The sequence below is a fragment of the Somniosus microcephalus genome, chromosome 18 (genome assembly GCF_052327205.1).
Source record: "Somniosus microcephalus isolate GS21.2 chromosome 18, FLI_Smic_1.0, whole genome shotgun sequence".
Taxonomy (NCBI): domain Eukaryota; kingdom Metazoa; phylum Chordata; class Chondrichthyes; order Squaliformes; family Somniosidae; genus Somniosus; species Somniosus microcephalus.
Window position 1 is genome coordinate 17,326,554 of NC_141004.1, and position 24,128 is coordinate 17,350,681.

General features: G+C 45.4%; 1 protein-coding gene across 1 annotated transcript in view; it reads left to right on the forward strand.

The window, feature by feature from the left end:
- The window catches only part of LOC147105058 (ethanolamine kinase 1-like), a 60,305-nt gene that overhangs the window by 23,980 nt on the left and 12,197 nt on the right, over window positions 1-24,128 (forward strand). The window contains exons 3-4 of the mRNA XM_086011778.1: window positions 2,942-3,082; window positions 5,784-5,926. Of these exons, the coding sequence (XP_085867904.1) occupies window positions 2,942-3,082; window positions 5,784-5,926 (284 nt within the window). The remainder of the gene's footprint in view (window positions 1-2,941; window positions 3,083-5,783; window positions 5,927-24,128) is intronic.

Here is a 24,128-nt window from a genome sequence, read left to right on the forward strand (position 1 = left end):
CCTGAAAGAGCTACCAATTAGTCCCACTTCCCTGCAATTTTTTTCCTTTTCAAGTATATATCCAATTCCCTTTTGAAAGCTACTGTTGAACCTGCTTCCACCGCCCTTTCAGGCAGCGCATTCCAGATCATCATAACTTGCTGGTCATTTATCTGTTCGCTGTGTATGTGTGGGGCCTGGGGTGGGCAAATTGGCTGCCGGGTTTGCCTTCAAAACGACACTTCAAAAGTAACTCTTTAGCTGTGAAGTGTTTTGGGACGTCATGAGGATGTGAAAGGCGCTATATAAATGCAAGTTTGTTCTTTTTGTTCTTTCCATATTACCGTCTGTTTTTCCATAATTAAAAAAAAACAAAGACTTGCATTTCTATAGTGCCTTTCACGACCTCAGGATGTCCCAAAGTGCTTTACAGCCAATGAAGTACTTTTGAAGTGTCCTCGCTGTTGTAATGTGGGAAACACGGCAGCCAATTCGCGCACAACAAGCTCCCACAAACAGCAATTGATAATGACCAGATCATCTGATTTTGTTATGTTGATTGAGGGATAAATATTGGGCCCGCGGGATCTTTTACGTTCACCTGAGAGAGCAGACGGGGCCTCGGTTTAACGTCTCATCCGAAAGACGGCACCTCTGGCAGTGCAGCACTGCACTGAGTGTCAGCCTAGATTTTTGTGCTCATGTCTCTGGAGTGGGACTTGAACCCACAACCTTCTGACTCGGAGGCGAGAGTGCTACCCACTGAGCCAAAATGTAATTGGTGATTCATCTTCCCAGTTGCCAAAACTCTGAGTATCTCTAAATGCCATCCCTTTGCTTCAAATATCCTGCTTTTCATGCACTTTGAAAACCTAGGCGTTGCTTCATTTTATGAATAGCAGAGCTCACTGGACAGACCTTGTGCTGCACCACCAGTCAGAGCTGGCAAATTAGGACGATCCCCATGATCATTATTCTTTATTTCCTTTTATTTATTTATCATTTGACTCTGACCTTAGCGAATGACTCGTTAAAGCCAAGATACACAATGACAGCTGAACACTCGACTTGGGACATGTATCGCCGTTCCTTCATCGTCGCTGGGTCAAAATCCTAAAGCTCCCTATCTAACAGCACCGCGGGATCACCTTCAACACGGGGACTGCAACTGTTCAAGAAGGCGGCTCACCGCCATCTTCTCAAGGGCAACTAGGGACGGGCGATTATATGCCGGCCTTGCCAGCGACGCCCGCATCCAGGGAATTAATTTTTTTTAAACTTGTCGTCCAATTCCGTTACATCCACATAAGAGTTCCAGTAAATGTCAGACATATGACCCACCTTTCGTAAGCCCATGCTGACTCGGACTCGTCCCCCCTTTTCTCTTGTTACACGCTCGCTGATCTGCTTGCTGTATAATCGACTCAAATCTTTCTTTTTCTACTGTAGCTGTCGGATGACTGACCCATGATTCCCTGGAGCGTGTTGGCAAGTTAACTGAACTAAGATTAGCTATTTTTCCAGCCTCCTGGTACTTAATGAACTGTGAAAATATTCAACCACAGCCACCCCCACTTCGACTCTGCCTGTTGGCTTATAAATATTCTCTTTTTTTTCTGGCCATTTTGTCTCTGTTCTCCTATCGTCTTCCACCAATTACCACAGTTTTCTACGGTTTAAGCAAACTGCTGTGCTGTTCTCTCCATTTCGCCCCTCTTCCCTCTTGCAGTGTTTTAATAGTTTGTTCACTGAACTACATTTTAACTCCTCGTTAGTCCTTTTTTTCTTGTTTTCTCTCTCCAGGGCTGATTATCCATCTAGCAGTTTTTAAGTTGGTTTTACAAGCTCCTAATTTTTCTTTCAAACCGTACAAAATATATTTTTTTATATGCTTGGATTAACCATTTAGGCCCAGGTTTCATTTGACCTGCATTTTTGGTTAATTCCCCCCCCCCCTTTATTTTTTTAAGGCTGTTAGTTTTAACTCTTTTTTATTTCTTGGTTCTCCCTGGCCCAATGCTTCTGCAGGTGAGCAGCCATTGGCCTGCCCGTCTACCAGGCCGGTTGCAGTCGCCAGCTGCCAGGACGTGCCTGCGACCAACCAGCTGTCGATATCTCTGCAGAACTCCTCTCTCTGTTTTTAGATGGGCGTAAGCTGCATCCTCCACTCGGCACGTCCTTGCTGCAACGTGGCTCGGATCCTGAGCTGTGGAGCGTGGGACTTGAACCTGCACCTGGATCTGCCCTGTGGCACTGCTGGTCAAGGACTGTGTGGCGTGGGACCAGAGAATCTACACTTGGACTGCTCTGCGGGACTACAACCTGCACCTAGATCTGCTCCATGGTACTATTATCAAGAGCCCTCCATGGTCTCTCTCCTCCCTATCTCTGTTCCCTGACTACAACCTCTTGTGCAACCCTTCATTTCACCAATGGCGATCATGCCTTCATCCACCTGGACTCCATCCTCTAGAATTCCATCCTCCTCTACTACTCTCTCTCTCTCGCTTTCTCCTCCTAGCAAGACCCTTCTTAAAATCCACCTCTAACCAAGTTTTCCTAATCTCCTCCTTCGGCTCGGTGTCTATTTTCTGCCTTGTGACATCTTTCTACTGTGTCTGGAGTCCATTCCATTTTATGATTTGACCCATCAAAAAAAAAGATTATCTGGTTATTACCTCATTGTTTGTGGGAGCTTGCTGTGTGCAAATTGGCTGCCGCGTTTCCTACATTACAACAGTGACTACACTTCAAAAAGTACTTCATTGTTTGTAAAGCATTTGGGATATCCTGAGGTCGTGAAAGGCGCTGTATAAAGGCAAATCCTTTCCTATTGGAGCACTTCAGTGTGGAGTTGACGAGACAGAGATTCACCAATGCCTTGATAAATGGGACGGTGTCTGTAAACTATTTTCGGGATTGATTTGTTTGAATAATGTGCATGATTTACACCTCTTTGCAGGCTCATAGCGACAGAACTGGCAAGGATTCATTCTATTCATGCCCACAATGGTTGTATTCCTAAATCCAACCTCTGGGTGAAAATGCGAAAGTATATGGCTCTCGTCTCCTCTGAGTTTACGCCTCAAGCTAAAAATACCAGGTATGTGGTCAACCATGGTGAGAGACCTTTACCCTGCTGAATATATAGTGACTCCGTACAGTGAGAGACCTTTACCCTGCAGAATATATAGTGACTCCGTACAGTGAGACCTTTACCCTGCTGAATATAGCGTGACTCTGTACAGTGAGACCTTTACCCTGCTGAATATATCGTGACTCTGTAGTGCGAGACCTTTACCCTGCTGAATATATAGTGACTCCGTACAGTGAGAGACCTTTACCCTGCTGAATATATAGTGACTCCGTACAGTGAGACCTTTACCCTGCTGAATATAGCGTGACTCTGTACAGTGAGACCTTTACCCTGCTGAATATATCGTGACTCTGTAGTGCGAGACCTTTACCCTGCTGAATATATAGTGACTCCGTACAGTGAGAGACCTTTACCCTGCTGAATATATAGTGACTCCGTACAGTGAGACCTTTACCCTGCTGAATATATAGTGACTCCGTACAGTGAGACCTTTACCCTGCTGAATATATCGTGACTCCGTACAGAGAGACCTTTACCCTGCTGAATATATAGTGACTCCGTACAGAGAGACCTTTACCCTGCTGAATATTTAGTGATTTCATACAGTTACAGTGCAAAACGCTTGTCCTATTGAATAAGCAGCTTCTCTATACAGTTAAACATTAAGAAACCCTTGCGCTGCTGAATAAACAGTGACTCCACAGTCATTAGCGAAAAGCAATGAATGAGAAGTATGGGAGTGGAGGAAGACAATGAATCTTTAGAGAAAAGTGGCAAATCGTGAGTGGACAGTTATGAAATCGCTTGGTTACATTAATCCTAGTGCAAAGCTTTTAATGGTTTTTAATTCATTTTTTTTGAGTGCATTTATAACATATTAAAGTTTTTGGATTTTTTAAAAAACAAGAATGAGATCAGTGTTCCCTTAAGCTGTACGACTAGGCGGCGCTCTGCAGCTCCCGTGCAGCCAGCTCCTCAGCTTTTAAATAGGAAAAACCACACATGCGCGGTATTCTGAAGGGGCCGCGCACCCAAAAATAAAATGAAAGGGAACATTGCTGCTGATTCATACAGACTAACAAATGCCTTAGCTAGCGGGCTTAAAGTGAGCGTACGCCTTCCGTATTAGTGCCATACCATCCCCTGCTCTAAGGTTGCGACAGTCTGTAAGTTTGTGCGAGCATTCTCTCCAGTATTGGTGTTGTACCATTCCCTGCCTCAAGCTTGTTGTTAGCTGACATGATTTTGTCATTCATGTGGAAATGACTTATGAAGTAATACTGGGCGGCCTGCTGGTGGCGCTGTCCAGGGAGAGTATAAATACTCGGGCATGGGCCCAGCTTGCTCAGGACATTCTTTAACAGGAACTAGTGAAGGACACAACTAGATCTCCATGTTGAAAACCAGTTGATTAAAGTCTTGTTTAATACTCCGACCAAGTGCCTAGTAGTTTTCTTACGTCATTAGCCACAGCTCTAGGTGAACATTTCCATCAGCTGATGCAAGTGGTTAATGGATTAAATAATTGTGCTGTAATCAGGATTAGAGAATTGTGATTTTTAAATCCGTTCAGGAAACAAGATTGCATTGAGTAAAGGACCCTAACCCGTATGGAGTATTACAGCTACATTCTGTGTATATAGTATGTTCTAATTATAGACTGTACAGCAATGTTCCCTCTAACTGGCTGCGTGGCCAGTTCAAATTTTCACGCATGTGCGCGGTTTCTTCCACGTATAAGCCGGTGAGCAGCCTGCGCGGGACCTCCAGACGCTAGCTTAGCGGGAACGTTGCTGTACGATAAAGTGTATGCTTTGTATATTCGGTGATATTCGATGCATCTATACACAAAACCAAGGGGTTGTGTGTGTCGATGTTCCACCTAAGGTTTTTTTTTTTTGGGTGCGCGGCCCATTCACAGTGTCACACATGCGCGAAATTTAACATCAAAAGCCGGTCCTGGGCAGCGTGGGACCAGCAGAGAGCCGCGCGGCCGCCCAGCTTCGAGGGAACATTGCTGTGCGCCCTTTTTATGGTCTTCGCTACTTGCACTGCCTCCATTCAATGACCTGTATCCATGCACCAAGGCTCCTCTGCTCCATTTAAAAAAACTTGACCATTTAAGGCACATTTCCATCCCCTTTTCTTTTTACTTACAAAATGTATTGCTTCACATTTTGCTACCTTGAACGGCATCTCCCACCCTGCTAGCCTATGTCTTTCTGCGGTCTTTTATAATTTTTATCAATGTTGTTCCCTCGACTCCCGAGTCCAGATCATTCGTGTATATATCCAGCTGGGTGCTTTCACCTTCACCACACGGACTGCAGCGGTTCAAGAAGGCGGCTCACCACCACCTTCTCGAGGGCAATTAGGGATGGGCAATAAATGCTGGCCTCGCCAGCGATGCCCACATCCCAGGAACGAATATTTAAAAAAAAAAAAAAAAAAGTCCTAACAGTTTCTAAAGAAATAATTTTTTCTCTCCGTATAATGGGGCTCAGCTGCCAACACCCTCTATTGGGGTCGCACATGACTAATGGCCATTTGGCAAGTGGCCCCCAGCAGGGATCTTGGAAAGATTGGAGAAAATTGGGGTGGTGCGGGGAGGGAGGGAGCGCAAGTGGTGTCTTGCAGGATCCTGACTAATTCATCCCGGGGGGTTCCCATCTAAACTAATTTTTTTTAATGTTTTACTTTGCCTCAGGATTCAGAAGAAAGTGCCGCCTTTGTACACGCTGGAGAAGGAAATGGCATGGATGAAAGAGTACCTGTCGGAGCTGAACTCTCCCACCGTCCTTTGCCATAATGACCTCCTTTGCAAGAATATCATCTACAATGAAAAGGAAGGTGAGAACCCCGTTATAAAGCAGGGACAGCTGTCACAAAGCGTTTCTGCTGCAGCCTCTGACGCACGTGGTTTTTAAAAAAAAAAAAAAAAAACCCACACATTTCACCAACTACAGGAAACTTTGTGCTATCCGGCACCGACGGGACCGAGCTGTTGCCGTCCCATCAAAACTGCCGGACAAACCAGCGCTAATGTTGAAACATACGGAGATTTTGAGCTCTGTATCTGGCAACAAACCCTGTTGCTTAGCAACAGCTTCTAAACAGTCGGCCGTACCTTGCAAGCATCTCTTCAGCGAGACCTTGCAGAGCTTGACTGTTGAGAGAAAAAAGCAACGAAAAGAAAAAAAACCTAACGAAACGGCTCCTGATTTTTGCCGGTGGCTCGAGCATTCCGGACAGTTAACCTCCGGATAATACAAAGTTTCCTGTATATCAATTTAGAAGAGTTGGGGCTGATCACTAACCTGGGACAGAATTCCGAGCCAAATCCCAAAGATACTTGCAGTTGGGGCCAGAGACTGCGAACCGAGTCGCTCGTCTGCTTCTCGCTCTGAGTTGAGTTGAGTTCAAGCAGCTTTCCAACCCCAGGTTCGTGCACACAGTGACTGGGTAACTTCTCCTTAATTGGTTCAGCTTTATTTTGCGACTATGTTCGCTGGATTTGTGTGCCTTTCTGTGCAGGTGACGTCACGGGTTGATGAAGATATCGTTAATTAACGTTTTATTTTTGAATAAATAAATAAATAGAGTACCAAATTGCAGCGAGGCTGGACTGAGTGGGCTCCAGCCTCTCTCATTCCTTGCTAAATAAAGGTCTGTTTAAATATTGAACGTACAGGAAACTCTTTTATCCTGGACCGGCGTGGTGCCGGTTTATCAACAAGCCCGGATTAGAGAGGTATAGTTAAAAGGTACGAGAGCTCCGTGCACAGCAACAAATCCAGGCTTCCCTGTTGCTTAGCAACATGTGCAGGAACCCCGGCCACAGACCAAGCGTCCCTGTTGCTTAGCAACATGTGCAGGAACCCCGGTTGCACGGCCACAGATCGAGGAACGGCCACTAATATGAAGTAAAACTTACCTGAACCTACTCCTGAATTTTGCCGGTTAACCGAGATTTCCGGTTATTTAGGTGCTGGTAAATCGAGAGTTTCCTGTAGTTGAATCACAGTCCTTTGAAAAGCAACACATCATTGCTTTATTGCATCCTACTTGGTGCATAATGCTCTGTGTTTCTTCCCACTTGTGCCGCACTTACTCTGATGGATGCCTTGTAGGCAGTCGCACCCTCGCACACTACCAGCTCTGTGCTGTCTCCACTTTATCTGTTTACCACACATTCACACTCACACACGCGTGGGTATCATCACACTCCGTTCATCTGATCCTTCGCGGTAATAAAACGAACAATCTGTCCCCACCGAGCGAACTCGTGTCCCAGCTGTTTACCCATCGGAAAAACTCCAAGCGCGAAAAGCAAAATACCGCAGAACTCTGAAATAAAAACAGAAAATGCTGCCCCAAAAGAAAAACACTCGGCAGGTCAGGCAGTGGCTGCGGAGAGAGAGAAACAGAGTTAGCGTTTCGGGTCGGTGACTTTTCATCCCGTTGATAATATTATTTCTGCCAAATGACATTCGCGTTTGTTCAGTATGTCGATTCTTGTCGGGGCGAAAACTCTACATTTCAATTTAGAATCTGACAAAAGGATTTCACTTAATGTACAAATTTAATATTGGAATACAATGAGATGAGCTGGGGAAAAACTGAAAAGTACGCCTGTTTTGCTGAAGAGTCTGTGATCTTTACAATTTAGTAATTTCTTTGCTATTTTTTTAATGTAGAAATATGGGTAATTTATATTTTATTAGTTTTTTTTTGGCAAATGACTGTATTTTGACAGTGGTTGTTTCCACAGTCTGCAACCCAGCACTTGCTGCTCCTGTCCCCTAGAGGACGCTGTACCTTGAAAAAAAAGGTGTGACCTTTAGCAAAGGGCACGGACACTGCGTCACTGTGAGGTCATGATGTTACACATGTGCTGGGGTAATTCATGTCCCAACTGTAAGTTTTCTATTTCACTTAAGTTATTTGGCTTGTTTACAGAATGTGGGTGTAAAGTAGGGGTTTACTCATTTTGGCAATCAGTAAATAGTGCATTTGTTACTTTGCATAAGAAATAGGAGCAGGAGTCGGCCATTCGGCCCCTCGAGCCTGCTCCGCCATTCAATAAGATCATGGCTGATCTTGGTACTGAGTTTGGATGATCAGCCATGATCTCATTGAATGGCGGAGCAGGCTCGATCCTGCTCCTATCTTCTATGTTTCTATGTTTCGACCACAACTCCACTTTCCTGCACTATCCCCATAGCCCTTGATTCCCTTAATATCCAAAAATCTATCGCTCTCTTGTCTTGAATATACTCAACGACTGAGCCTCCACAGCCCTCTGAGGTAGAGAATTCCAAAGATTCACCACCCTCTGAGTGAAGAAATTTCTCCTCATCTCAGTCCTAAATGGCTGACCACTTATTCTGAGATTGTGACCCTTCGTTCTAGACTCCCCAGCCAGGGGAAACATCCTCCCTGCATCTACCCTGTAATGATTTTGTATGTTTCAATGAGATCACCTCTCATTCTTCTAAACTCTAGAGCATATAGGCCTAGTCTACTCAATCTCTCCTCGTAGGACAATCCCCCCCATCCCAGGAACCAGTCTGGTGAACCTTCATGCACTTCCTCTTTGGCAAGTATATCTTTCCTTAGGTAAGGAGGCCAAAACTGTAAACAATACTCCAGATGTGGTCTCACCAGGGCCCTATATAATTGCAGTAAGATGTCTTTACTCTTATACTCAAATCCTCTTGTAATAAAGGCCAACATACCATTTGCTTTCCTAATTGCTTGCTGTACCTGCATGTTAACTTTCAGTGATTCGTGTACAAGGACACCCAGGTCCCTCTGAACACCAACATTTCCCAATCTCTCACCATTTGAAAAATACTCTGCTTTTCTATTTTTCCTACCAAAGTGGATAACCTCACATTTCTCCACATTATATTCCATTTGCCATGTTCTTGCCCACTCACTTTGCCTGTCTATATCCCTTGAAGCCTCTTTGCATCCTCCTCACAACTTACATTCCCACCCAGCTTTGTATCATCAGCAAACTTGGATATATTACATTTGGTCCCCTCATCCAAATCATTGATGTAGATTGTGAATAGCTGAGGCCCAAGCACTGATCCTTGCAGTACCCCACTTGTTACAGCCTGCCAACCCGAAAATGACCTGTTTATTCCTACTCTGTTTTTTGTCCGTTAACCAATCCTCACTCCATGCTAGTGTATTATCCCAATCCCATGAGCCCTAATTTTGTTTAATAACCTCTTGTGTGGCACCTTATCGAATGCCTTCTGAAAATCCAAATACACCACATCCACTGGTTCCCCCTTATCTATTCCGCTAGTTACAACCTCAAAAAAACTCAGATTTGTCAAACATGATTTCCCTTTCATAAATCCATGTTGACTCTGCCCAATCCTATTATAATTTTCTAAGTGCCCTGTTACCAAGCCCTTTTAATAATAAATTCTAGCATTTTCGCTGCTACTGATGTCAGGCTAACTGGTCTGTAGTTCCTCGTTTTCTCTCTCCCTCCTTTCTTAAATAGTGGGGTTACATTGGTTCCCGCGGATCAGAAGGTAACAATTCTAGAATTTCTTTCAGTCCCTCATTCTCGCTAGAGCCTTGGTTCTTTTAATTTCTCTTGTTAGCCACAGTTGGACCATTTTTCCCGTGGTGTTTTTATTCCTTAAGGGAATGTATATTTGTTGTAATGCAAATTATGAATTATTTAAATGTTTGCCATTGCTTTTCTACTGTCATTTTTAAATCTAGTTTCCCAACCTACCTTAGCCAACTCACCCCTCATACCTACGTAGTTTGCTTTGTTTAAGACCCTAATTTGGGACTTTACTAAATCACACTCAAACTCAACTAAATCACACTCATACTCAACATAAAATTCTATCATATTATGATCACTGCTCCCCAGAGACTCATTTACTACAAGGTTATTAATTAACCGAGTCTCATTGCACAGTACTAGATCTAAAATACCCTCTTAGTTTTCTAGATCAGTATATCAGGGAACCTATCTTGAAGTCATTCCATGAACTTTTCCTCTGCACTATTTCTGCAAATTTGGTTTGCCCAGTCTATATGAAAGCTAAAGTCCCCCATGATTACTGTATTACCCTTGTTACATGCATCTCTAATTTCCTGATTTATACTCTGCCCGATACTACAACAACCACTGCTGGGGGCCTATAGGCTACTGCCACTAGTGTTTTCTGCCCCTTGTTGTTTCTTAGCTCCACCCAAGCTGATTCTACATTTTTCTTCCGAGCCAAGATCCTTTCTCTCTCTTGTCTTTATTCCCTCCTTTATTATCCGGGCTACCCTGCCTCCCTTTCCATTCTGCTTGTCTCTTCTAATTTAGTTCCCAACCTTGGTTACTCTGCAACCACATCTCTGTAATGGCTATTAAATTAAACCCATTTATTTCTATCTGCGTTATTAATTCATCTATTTTGTTGCGAATGCTTTGTGCATTCAGATATAGTGCCTTTAGCTTTAATTTTTTCCTGATGTCACTAATGCCCTATTACCTTTATTAATCTTTCTGTCCCTTCCAGACTCGCTCTGCTTATCTTTACCCAGATCGTTACTCTGCTTGACAGCCTTGACATTTCTCTTACTGCTTTTGAATTTACCCTTTCTTGAATTCTCCCACTCCCCACCCCTTCACTAATTTAAAGCTCTATCTACTGCCTAGTTATTCAGTTCGCCAGGACACTGGTTCCAGCCCGGTTTAAGTGGAGCCCGTCCCCACAGAACTCTCTTTCCCCAGTACTAGTGCCAGTGCCCCATGAATTGAAACCCCTGCCTCCCACACCACTCTTTGAGCCACGCAATTAACCTTCTAATCTGTTTGTCCCTATACCAATTTGCACATGACTCAGGTAACAATCCAGAGATTATTACCTGTGAGGTTCTGCACTTTAATTTCGGCCCTAGCTCCTCAAATTCTCTCAACAGAACCTCATTCCTAGTTCTACCTATGTCGTTGGTTCCTACATGGACCACGGCAACTGGATCCTCCCCCTCCCACTCCAAATTCTTCTCCCGCCGTGAGGAGACATCCTTTACCCTGGCACCGGGCAGGCAACACAACCTTCGGAACTCGCGGCTGCAGAGAACAGTATCTATCCCTCTGACTATACTGTCCCCTACCACTACCACATTCCTTTTCACTCCCCCCACTTGAATGGCCTCCTGTCATGGTCAGTTTGCTCATCCACCCTGCAGTCCTTGTTCTCATGCCCACAGGTAGCAAGTATCTCATACCTGTTGGTCAAAATAAGGATTAAATGATATTCGATTTATATTAATCCTGTCAAGCTATTGGACCTGCATCGTTTGCAAGAGACAGTGCAATGGATGTTGTTTGTGCATGAGCTCTTGGAGCTTCTATAATACTGAATTGTTTTGTGTGCTCTTGTTCTCTCTGCATTCTTGAGTGACTTTTTGTGTTGAACAAGGTGGTGGGCTCCTATTACTGAGAAATGGAACACACTCCATTTCAGCATCGAGTGCTCCCGCGTCAGGTATATAACACGGTTAGAAGCAGAGTAAAGCTCCCTTTTGCTCCGCTCCAGCCTCCAAAGAGCATATCCGCAGCAACAACAACAACTTGCATTTATATAGCGCCTTTAACGTAGTAAAAACACCCTAAGGCGCTTCACAGGAGCGTCATCGAACACCGAGCCATATAAGGCGATATTGGGACAGGTGACCAAAAGCTTGGTCAAAGAGGTCGGTTTTGAGGAGTGTCTGAAAGGAGGGGAGAGAGAGGTTTTGGGAGGGAATTCCAGAGCTTAGGGCCGAGGCAGCTGAAGGCACGGCCGCCAGTGGTGGGGCGACGGAAATCGGGGATGCGCAAGAGGCCAGAATTGGAGGAGCGCCAAGATCTCGGCCGGTTGCAGGGCTGGAGGTGGTTACGGAGATCCACCGCACTAGTGTGGCATCTTTCCCCTGTCTCACAGTGGACACCCTGTAGCCTTACCTAAGTGAGGTTGCCACTTTGCGCCAACTACATGGGGGGCAGTTTTTGTGCTGTGCCCGGTAGAAACTGCATTGAGACTGCACGCCTAGTCTCGCCTATGTTGAGCTCGACTCGGTGACTGGTGAGACACTGGCTATCTCCTGAGGATCACGAGAAGCCATTAGATTTTTGTGACTTGCACCAGCCTAGCATTGCTGCTACACAACAGCAGCTTGCATTTATATAGGATAGCAAAAAACTGCGGATGCTGGAAATCCGAAATAACAACAGAAAACGCTGGAAAAACTCAGCAGGCCAGGCAGCATCCGTGGAGAGAGAAACAGAGTCAACGTTTCAGGTCGAAGACCCTTCGTCAGGACTGAGAAAAAAAGCAGGACATGAAACTGATTAAAAGGCCCCATTTCCCAGCCCCCAAACTGACCTTTTAATCTGTTTCATTTCCTGCCTTTTTCTCAGTTCTGACGAAGGGTTTCGACCTGAAACGTTAACTCTGTTTCTCTCTCCACGGATGTTGCCCTGGCCTGCTGAGTTTTTCCAGCGTTTTCTGCATTTATATAGCACCTTTTTAACGTAGCCAAACGTCCCAAGGCGCTTCACAGGAACGATTATCAGACAAAGTGTGATCAGAACAGGCTGGTCACCGCTTTGCAATCAGCCCGGCATAAAAGTCAAGTCGCTCTCGTGCATGATTGTCAGCGTCCTAAGTTTTAAATAATTTGGAAATGAAAATCGTCAAGTATTCACGAGGAGTGTTGCAACAGCCTATTTTTTTTTGTGGTCATTTTGCAGTGCCTTGGCATATGTCCACCTGAGCTTGGCGTGCTGAAGTTAAGTGGAGGCTATTCCCCTTCTCCCGTGCCCATACATTGTTAGCTAATCTCTGCGAACCCTTGCATTTCGTTCTGTTGTGCACAACCCTTCCGCTCTCTTCATTCTAATCAAAGGGCTTTGATTGAGTAAATGAGGAGTAACTGGTTCCAGTGGCAGAAGGGTCGGCAACCAGAGGACACAGATTTAAGGTGATTGGCAAAAGAATCAGAGGCGAGATGAGGATAAATTCTTTGACACAGCGAGTTGCATTGATCTGGAAATACCCTTCCCAAATGGGTGGTGAAAGCCGATTCAGTAGTAACTTTCAAAAGGAACTTGAAGGAGAAAAACATTTGCAGGGCTATTTAAATGGGGAGAGATTACAAAATGCTGCGGTACAGAGGGATCTGGGGGTCCTTGTACATGAATCACAAAAAGTTAGCCTGCAGGTACAGCGAGTAATTAGGAAGGCAAATGGAATGTTGGCCTTTATTGCAAAGGGAATGGAGTTTAAAAGCCGGGAAGTCCTGTTACAACCGTGCAGGGCGTTGGTGAGACCACACCTGGAGTACTGCGTACAGTTTTGGTCTCCTTATTTAAGGAGGGATATACTTACATTAGAGGCAGTTCAGAGAAGGTTCACGGGGTTAATTCCGGAGATGAAGGGGTTGTCTTATGAAGAAAGGTTGAGCAGGTTGGGCCTATACTCATTGGGGTTTAGAAGAATGAGAGGGGATCTTATTGAAACATATAAGATTCTGAGGGGGTTGGACAGGGTAGATGCTGAGAGGGTGTTTCTCCTCGTGGGGGAATCTAGAACTAGGGGGCATAATTTCAGAATATGGGGTCACCCATTTAAATTGGAAATGAGGAGGAATTTCGTCAGAGGGTCATGAATCTTTGGAATTCTCTTCCCCAGAGAGCTGTGGAGGCTGGGTCATTGAATATATTTAAGGTGGAGATAGACAGAGATTTTTGAAAGGTAAGGGAGTCAAGGGTTATGGGGAGAGGGCAGGGAAGTGTAAGTTTCACAACCCTACAAGAAATGTTACAGATAAAACATAAATTGCACCATCCGCAATCATCAGGGATTGTGGAAAGCAAGAATCGAACTCTTAAACAACGCTGCAAAGGTTATGTACAGAGCATCCCCATGCCATGGACTAACATGCTGCATTTATGTTTGATGGCAATACGTTCTACCGCACACAGGACTATGGGGGTAAGTCCATATGAGGCTATGACTGGGAGACAAATGCGGATACCAGGACACGTAACATTGGGGAATAACACACCACTAAAGTTACAACCCTGTAGCCAATAATGGTTACAAAATCTTAACAATGTTTACTAAATCCTACAGGTACTCTATCCTACAGAGTTGAGGCCAAGATCAGATCAGCCATGATCTTATTGAATGGCGGAGCAGGCTCGAGGGGCCAAATGACCTACTCCTGCTCCTACGTCTTATGCTATGGGGAAAAGGCAGGGGAGTGGGACTAATTGGACAGCGCTCTGAAAGCGCTGGCACAGGCATGGTGGGCCGAATGGCTTCCTTCTGTGCTGTATGATTCTTTGACCGGAGGTGCACCTTTTTGTCAGTCAGCAGTTGGCCATTAGTGTTTCTGGGCTAGAGTATGGGGGGGTAGGGTGGGGAATCGGCGCTAGATTGCTGACTGGTTATCCATTGCTGGGAAGCGGATGTCCGTGGTCACCCTGGGAGGACAGGGTGGGAATCGTCCGCGAGGCCCTGCACAGTTGAATAGCCTGCCAACACTCCCTGTGTAGGCTCGTGCATGAAGACTGGGTGCTGTTTGAGGTACTGGAGGGCGACGAGTGCCTTCAGAAAAAAGAGGGAAGAGAAATCATGGAAAACAAAACCAAAAAGAAATGGTCAAGCTCTGCATAAGTTGCACTTTTCCACGCACCATGGAAGAGAATGACCTTTGACACTGGGTTTTATGATAGTTTATACAAGAGTTCAAATTAAAGTTGCGACTTTTTATTCCATATTATTTTTTCCCCTCTTCGTTCATTTTGGATCCATCAGATCAGCCACTGCATTCCTGTCCTCTGGAACCCCTGCCCAATACATAAGAACATAAGAAATAGGAGCAGGAGTCGGCCATTTGGCCCCTCGAACCTGTTCCGCCATTCAATAAGATCATGGCTGATCTGATCTTGGCCACCTCCTCCGCCCCCTCCACTGGTGGGAGGCTGTAATTGCACTGTGACAAGTTTACATAGTTAGTTTCCATTACACATTTGAATGTAGAAATTTATTATGCAAGTGCAATAATGACAGAATGTACAAATTTAAAATGGGGACGGCATTACATCTGCATTCTTTGGTCCCATTATCCCGCTCACCCCACCCCGGCCTCTAACCCATTATTCCTTCTCTTCTCTCCCCCCCCCCCCCCCCCCCCCGACCTCTAACCCCACTTAACCCGAAGACTGCACTTGATCTTGACTCCGTGTGCAACGTCACAGGAGATCGACTAACATCGAATTTTTGTGAAGTATGAACAGCTGCCCAGAATTGAAACCTTCCCATCTGTGCTACATCAGGCGAAGATTAAAGAAAAAAAACTGTCTAAGAGTTGTAGACAATGTCTTTGTGTGTGCAGGTTGCTAAGTAACTGAGTGTACAATCGATGGCATTGAGTGTGGCCGTGACCTTTGGAATGTGGATCGGCATTCAGTAACCATTACTCCCAATAGGTTTGGAGTGACATTGTCCCCCTGAAGTCTTTTCTTATGACATGGAACTTACAGTACAGGAACAGGCCATTCAGCCCAACTGATCTGTGCCCGTGTTCATGCTCCAAACGAGTCTCTTCAAACCCCACTTCATAGAATTAGAGTCATAATGACACAGAAGGAGGCCATTCGGCCCATCGAGTCCATGCCGGCTCTCTGTAGAGCAATCCAGTCCGTCCCATTGCCCCGCTCTATCCCCGTAGCCCTGCAAGTGTATTTCCCTCAAGTGCCTATCCAGTCTCCCCTTGAAAACACTGAGTGTTGCCGCTTCCACCACTTCCGTCGGCAGCGAGTTCCAGGTCCTCACCACTCACTGCATAAAAGAGTTTTTCCTCACATCCCCCCTGTATCTCTTGCCCAAAACCTTAAATCTGTGTCCCCTAGTCCTTGTACCATCAACTAGTGGGAACAGCCTTTCCCCGTCTAGTCTATCCAAACCCGTTATAATCTTGTACACCTCGATCAAATCACCCCTCAACCTCCTTTGCTCTAATGAAAACAAATCCAGCTTCTCCAACCTGTCCTTGTAGCTAAGATCCCCCATCCCCAGAACCATTCTGGTAAATCTCCTCTGCACCCTCTCAAGGGCCTTCACATCCTTCCTAAAGTGTGGTGACCAGAACTGGACACAATACTCCAGTTGTGGCCTAACCAACGCTTTGTAAAGGATCAGCATAACTCCACTACTTTTGTACTCAATACCTCTATTTATGAAGCCCAAGATCCCATATGCTTTGCTAACCACACGCTCTATGTCAGGGACCTACAATTACATACAATATACAGCACAGAAACCTACCATTTGGCCCAACCAGTCCAAGCCAGTGTTTATGCTCCACTCGAGCCTCCTCCCATGCTTCCTCTGTTAGATCTGTGTGTTAATGGAGACACTGAATGCAGGAGTTGATTTAACAAGTGTTTACTGAACAAAGTCTGGAGGTGAACTAACTATACAAGACGCTATACAGGCTTATATACCCGAGTGGTCACTACCGGTACTACAGTACACGGGCTTCAAAAAAACATAGCTCCTCTTAAAGGTACATACACTACAATTCCTCCCCTTTTAGATAAATAATACATAACATTTTAAGTAATCATTAAATAACATTTTTACAAGAACAATAATCTACACATTTGCTGAAGTTAATCAATTACAAATTCAGTCTCTGGAGGCTTCCTGACTCGGTCCGGATAACGCCTCAGTGGTGTAGTAGGTTCTTTTGGCAAGGTCGATTCGGCTTGAATGCCAGTGTCGGGTTCATCTGGTTCCAGTATCACCAGATCGGAGGTAGATACTATGGGTATCTCTGCTTCATCACTAGGCGTATAGAGTTGTGGTGTAGGTTGTCCCTTTTCGGATGACTCTATGATCTGGTCAGCATGGCGCCTTATTATGCTTTCTCCAATGTCCACGGTATACATCAGCGGTCCTAGTCGTGTGCAAATAGTTCCAGGCTGCCATTTCTCGGTACGGTAGTCCCGGGCCAAGACTTGTTGACCTATCTGGAAGGTTCTAGTTGGCCTTTCATTCATGCTTTGAAATTGCTGGTTCTCTACGTCCCTTCTGACGTTTGGCTTGATCAAATCCAGCCGGCATCTTAGTCTTCTATTGAAAAACATCATGGCGGGGGGTTGGTTTGTAACCACATGTGTTGCATTCCTGTACGCAAACAAGAAGTTATCTACCTTATGTTGTAGATTTATGTCTTCATTACCCATGGCCTTTATGGCCGCCTTGAAGGTCTGGACAAACCTTTCAGCTAATCCATTGGTGGCGGGATGGTATGGGGCGGATGTGTAGTGCTTACCCCATTGTTTTTTTAAGAACTTCCTGAATTCTTCGGATACAAATTGCGGTCCATTATCAGAGCAGATCTGTTCAGGCAGCCCATTCCTGGCGAATATGGTCCTTAATACTGTGATGGTTTTTTCCGTGGTGGTGGAGGACATCTTTATTACCTCCGGCCACTTGGAGTGTGCATCCACTGCGATTAAGAACATTGAGTCCATAAATGAACCAGCAAAGTCGATATGTACCCTTTGCCATGGAGATGAGGGCCACTCCCATGGATGTAGAGGGGCTTGTGGTGGGGCGTTTTGGACCTTTTGGCATCCTAGACAGCTCTTGGTCATTTCTTCGATGTCTCCATCGATACCTGGCCACCACACAAACGCTCTGGCTAAGTTCTTCATTTTCACTCCACCCAGATGCCCCTCGTGAAGCTCCTTTAGCACTTTATCCTTGAGTTTGGGTGGAATCACCACTCTGGATCCACACATCAAGGTTCCTCGGCACACTGACAGCTGTTCTCTTCTTTGCAAGAATGCTGGCAACAGTGGTTCGCCATGTGCTGGCCACCCCCTCACCGTTAAATCGTAGTCGGGTCATTTCTCATTTCCTTTTCAATGGTAGAATTTGTCACCGGTAGACATTCCACTATGGTCGAGTGGAACATCTCCACTGGGTCCACTGTAGGTGCCTCTTCTACCGTTGGCAATGGTAGGCGCGATAACCCGTCGGCATTCCCATGCTGTTTTGTTCCTTTGTATTCTATGTCATATTGGTGTGCCCCTAGGAAAAGGGACCACCTCTGTAGCCTTTGCGCTGTCATAATGGGAACGCCCTTTTTAGGGTTGAATATGGAGACGAGGGGTTGATGGTCAGTCAACAAGGTAAATTTTTGTCCGTGTAGGTAATGGTTGAATTTCTTCACCCCCCCACACCAGGCTGAGTGCCTCCCTGTCGATCTGGGCATAGTTACGCTCAGCTGAGTTCAATGAGCGTGACGCAAAAGCTATCGGCCGCTCCGAGCCATCAGGGAATCTATGCGGTAATACCGCTCCCACGCCGTAAGGGGATGCATCGCACGGCAGTTTGATTGGCAGTGATGGGTTGTAATGAGCCAACACTTCCCTGGACGTGATCAAGCCTTTGCATTTATGGAAGGCACGTTTACAGTCTTCGCTCCATTTCCAAACTACTCCCGTTTGTAGCAGTGCGTTAAGAGGGTGCAGAACCGTCGACAAGTTTGGTAAAAATTTATGATAGTAATTTATTAATCCCAGGAACGACCTTAATTGTGAGACATTTTAAGGCGCTGGGGCCTTTACGACCGCTTCAATTTTTTCAGGTGACTTATGCAACCCTTCTTCGTTAATGACATGGCCACAATATGATATTTGTTTCTGGAAAAATTCACATTTGGGGCGATTTGCTCGTAGGCCCTGTTCTCTCAGCCTCGTGAGCACCTGCTCCAAGTTGGCAAGGTGCTCGTTGTCGTTTTCTCCTGTTACAAGGATGTCGTCTAGGTAGCATTGAGTCCCCGGAATCCCTTGCAGGACTTGCTCCATAGCTCTTTGCCAGATAGCCGGAGCTGATGCCACTCCGAAAACCAGTCGATTGTACTGGTACAGGCCTTTGTGTGTGTTTATCGTGAGCTACTTTTTAGAGGCCTCCTCAACCTCCATTTGTAGATATGCCTGTGCTAAGTCAATCTTGGTGAAACATTTCCCTCCGGATAGTGAGGCGAAAATATCTTCTATCCTCGGAAGAGGATACTGTACCGTGTGAAGAACCGGGTTTACAGTCACCTTGAAGTCCCCACAGATGCGAATTTTTTTCTGTTCTTCAGATTTATCATTATTCAACGTTTTCTTCATGACCGGGACGATGGGTGTTGTCCACTCGCTCCAATCTACCTTGGATAACACGCCTGCTTTTTCCAAATTCTCCAGCTCTGCCTCGACGGCTGGACGAATTGCGTATGGCACCGGCCTTGCCTTAAAAAAACTTGGGAATTGCCGCATCTTCCACTTTTATTGAGGCGGTGGCGCCTTTCAGGGTTCCTAGTTCCTGTTGAAACACTTCTTTGGCGTTAGCCAAGATTTCTTTTAATCGTCCAGGTATGACGGCATCATCATTTTTTTTCTTACTGGTCACCGTCAGTGCCTGAATGGAGTGCCAGTCTAAACGTATCTTTCTGATCCATTCACGTCCCAACAACGGTGGACCACCATCTTGCAGAACGTATAAATACAACTTCTGTATTTCCTTGCCGTTGTATACAACAGGCACCCTTATTTTCCCTCTGGGGTATACTTTCTGCCCCGTATATGTCTTCAAGATAATGGATGTGTCTTTCAAAGGTATATGCGGAAATAGCCACTCGTAATCCCGTCGACTCATAACGGTCAGAGCTGATCCTGTATCTAGCTCCATTTTGACTGGGGGACCCCGCTATCGTGAGGGTAACCCAAATGGTCTGGTAATCTTCTTTGGCAATTACATTATGTAATTTGAGACAGCTTAGTCTCTTGTTTCCGGAGTCGCTATCGCTCTTCTGGTCTTCGGAGCTACTGTCCGTCATCATTTGTACCTTTCTGTACTTTTCCTTATTGACCTTTTTACTGTCAGCGGATTTCTTTCCAGATCTGCATACACGTGCAATGTGTCCCATCTTTCCGCATTGCCTGCATGCGTTGTCCTTGAACCAGCAGTCCTTCTGGTCATGGGTGGATCTGCCGCAGCGATAACATCTCACGAAACCCCGTGTCATTTCATGGGTGCCGAAGTCCTGTGGCTTTTGCTGTATCTCTGCAGCTCCTCTTGCTGCTGCTTCGTATGATACAGCCACACTGAAAGCCTTGTCCAGTGTCAAATCTTTCTCAGAAAGTAGTCTTTTCTGTGTTCCTTCGCTTAGGAGACCGCAGACGAATTTGTCTTGTAGAGAATCTGCCAGTCCTGCCCCGAATTGGCAGTGCTTTGACAGCTTTCGTAATTCTGTGAGGTAATCAGCGTTACTTTCATTCTTGTGCTGATTCCTCCTGAAGAATTTGAATCGTTCCACTATCGGCAGCGGTGTTGGGTTTAAGTGCTCCCGTAAGGTATCAACAATCTCCTTAAAATTCTTGTCCATCGGTTTGGCTGGAGTGATCAAGTTTCGTAACAGCCCGTATGTCCTTGCGCCCATCAGATTTAGAAGTACCGATGCCTTTTTATCATCCGCTACTTCATTCGCCTTGCAATATACCTCCACTCTTTCCACATATGTGGTCCAATTTTCTATATCACTATCGAAAGCAGTAATATTGCCAGTCTTCGGCATCTTGAAAATCTAAAATGGCGCTTCCCGCGCTTTTCCTCCGTCCCCGATGGATCAAAATGGCACCTCCCGCGCTTTTCTTTCTTCCCCGCCGAGTTAAGATGGCGCCTCCCGCGCTTTCCCGCCGCTGCTGCTGCTGCCAACGCTGTTCTCCGCGGTTCCCGTTGCGACCTGCAGCTTTTCGCGGTATTTCTATTTTTTCTTTTTTTTAATATATATCTCTTCAATAGTTTCTCCGTTACTTGGAGAACCGTTCCCATCATGGAGCGGACCCTCTGGGACTTTCCCCTCCCTCTGCTTGGTCCGAACGCCGACCTGCTTTGCAGCACCGGCCGTGCCCTGAGTGCTCCACCCTCTCTCTCTTTGCTTCTGCTTCCCGACTCGCTGCCCGGCCCCGTTGCAGAGCCACCCGATCGAGCTCTAGCCCGCCGCAGCCCAGGAAGGATCAGTGCACTACCTGCCACCAGCCCGTTTAGCTGGTGAAACCACAGTGTTTTTTTTCTGGCTTCGACCTTCGTCTGAGGAATCGATTCCCTTGAGGTACTGCCGAATTGCAGGTAAGTCCGTTTCTAACTCGTCGCCACTGTTAGATCCGTGTGTTAATGGAGACACGGAATGCAGGAGTTGATTTAACAAGTGTTTACTGAACAAAGTCTGGAGGTGAACTAACTACACAAGACGCTACACAGGCTTATATAGCTGAGTGGTCACTACTGGTACTACAGTATACAGGGGCTTCAAAAACATAGTTCCTCTTAAAGGTACATACACTACATCCTCATCTAACTCTTATCAGCATAACCCGCTATTCCCTTCTCCCTCATGTGCTTATCTAGCTTCCCCTTAAATCCATCTATACTATTCACCTCAACCACTCCCTGTGGTAGCGAGTTCCACTCTCTGGGTAAAGAAGTTTCTCTTGAATTCCCTATTGGATTTATTAGTGACTATCTGATATTTATGGCCCCTAGTTTTGGACTCCCCCACAAGTGGAAACCTCTTCCCTACACCTACCCTATCAAGCCTTTTAAAAATAATTTTAAAGGCCTTTATCAGGTCATCCCTCAGACTTCTCTTTTCTAGAGAAAAGAACCCAGCCTGTTCACTTTCCTGATGGTCATAACCTCTCAGTTCTGGTATCATCCTTGTAAATCTTTTTTTGCACCTTCTCCAGTGCCTCTATGTCCTTTTTGGTAATGTGGAGACCAGAACTGTGCACAGTACAGTACTCCCAGTGTGTACTTGGATTTGTTGGCGATATAGCTAAACTGGCCGATACCAGTTTACACTGGAGAATCAGCTAATAAAAGCCAGAAATAAAATAATTGAGGGGAAGCAGGGTGAATAGCATCATGCAGGAGGGCAAAATGCCACTTTTGGTGTTAACTGTAGGTTGGTCTGAAATGGTTTTTTCCACAGCACATTTACCCTCTTATTCCTTTGACACTAAGTGTGGCTGCTTCGCTGACTGGTGGTAAATGAGTCCGTGCACTTCAAAAAGTAATTAATTGAAACCCAGGGACATTAGCAAAATGAACAATGCTTCATAATTGCAAGTATTATAAAGTAGCAAAACTAAATAAATATCACATCTCCGGGTACATGGCCCTCCACATTTTAGTGGAGGAATTAATAAAAAGGGATCCATTCAATCATGGACTGGACACCATGTTGCTATCACTTACTGGATGCTGAAAATGCCTCGGCTGAAATGGCCAGAGCGTCGACTCTTGAGCCGTGGCAGGGTCTAGATGATTTCAAGCTCCCTGTGCCAGCCATAGAAACAGAGAAACATAGAAGATAGGAGCAGGAGTAGGCCATTCGGCCCCTCGAGCCTGCTCTGCCATTTAATGAGATCATGGCTGATCATCCAAATTCAGTACCCTGTCCCTGCTTTCTCCCCATATCCCTTTAGCTTTAAGAAATATATCCAACTCCTTCTTGAATATATTTAATGAATTGGCCTCAACTGCCTTGTGTGGCAGAGAATTCCACAGGTTCACCACTCTCTGGGTGAAGAAATTCCTCCTCATCTCTGACTTAAATGGCTTACCCCTTATCCTTAGACTGTGACCCCTGGTTCTGGACTCCCGACCATCGGGAACAGCCTTCCTGCATCTAGTCTGTCTAGTCCTGTTAGAATTTTATAAGTTTCAATGAGATCCCCTCTCATTCTTCTAAACTCCAGCGAGTATAAGCCCAATCGACCCAATCTCTCCTCATACGTCATTTCTTAATGTTTTCAGTTAACACACTTTGATACAAGAACAAACGCTAATATGACAGTAATGGTGCTTCTCGGATTCCAGGATTAGCTTTATTATCATATCCTGACACAACAATTTAAAAAACAATTAACACTCCTTGTTCTCTTCCCCTTATCTGCTCCTCTTCCCCACTCATCTATTTTTAGTTTAACTCTCCCCCCCCCCCCCCCAATATGTATTGTACCTGTTCAATATATTTTATTTTAAATTTAAAAACTTTTTATTTTCAGTTTTTTTTCAATTTCTCTCAATCCATTTTGGAAGCGGGAGGAACTTTAGGGGAAAAAACAGGCTCTTGATTGGCTGAGACTGGCTCCAAAGCCAGTTGTCCACCAAGTTGAATAGCGGGGCTTTAAAAGTTGACGCGGTTCCATTGTTCACATGACCAGGTCAATCCTTGATGCGTTTCAAAGGACCAAAGAGATCGCAATCAGATCACAATTCCACCCAGACAAGATCACTCATTCCCAACATTGAAATGGTTAATGGCCTGAAAAACAAGCCATGCTGCACACAACTGCAGAAATCTCCTCAGTGACCATTTAAAAATAAAAAATAAAAAGACGCCCTATAATAACAGCTGCTTGGGCAGGGCCAAGGGTGGAGCTGAGTGACCAAAAATATCAACTGAAGCTGGAAAATACAGCAGCTAAAACAACCCAGTCTCATGATCGAGTGACCGACCCATAATGGAGTCCTTGGACTTGTAATTTTAAAAAAAATGCATATAACATCATCATCTACTTAAAGGTAATATTGGGTAAGATGATATGGTTGCAAATAACACATTTCATATATGTGATGTGCACCATATTGGGTGTCAGCCGTAGATCAGTGGGCAGCACTCTCGCCTCTGAGTCAGAAGGTCGTGGGTTCAAGGCCCACTCCAGAGACTTGAGCACAAAATCCAAGCTGATAGTCCAGTGCAGTGCTGAACAAGCTGATAGTCCAGTCCAGTGCAGTGCTGAGGGAGTGCTGCACTGTCTGAGGTGCGGTCTTTCAGATGAGACGTTAAAATCAGGCTCTGTCTGCCCTCTCGGGTGTATGTAAAAGATCCCACTCTTTTTTTGAAGAAGAGCAGGGGAGGTATCCCCGGTGTCCTGCCCAATATTTATCGCTTAACT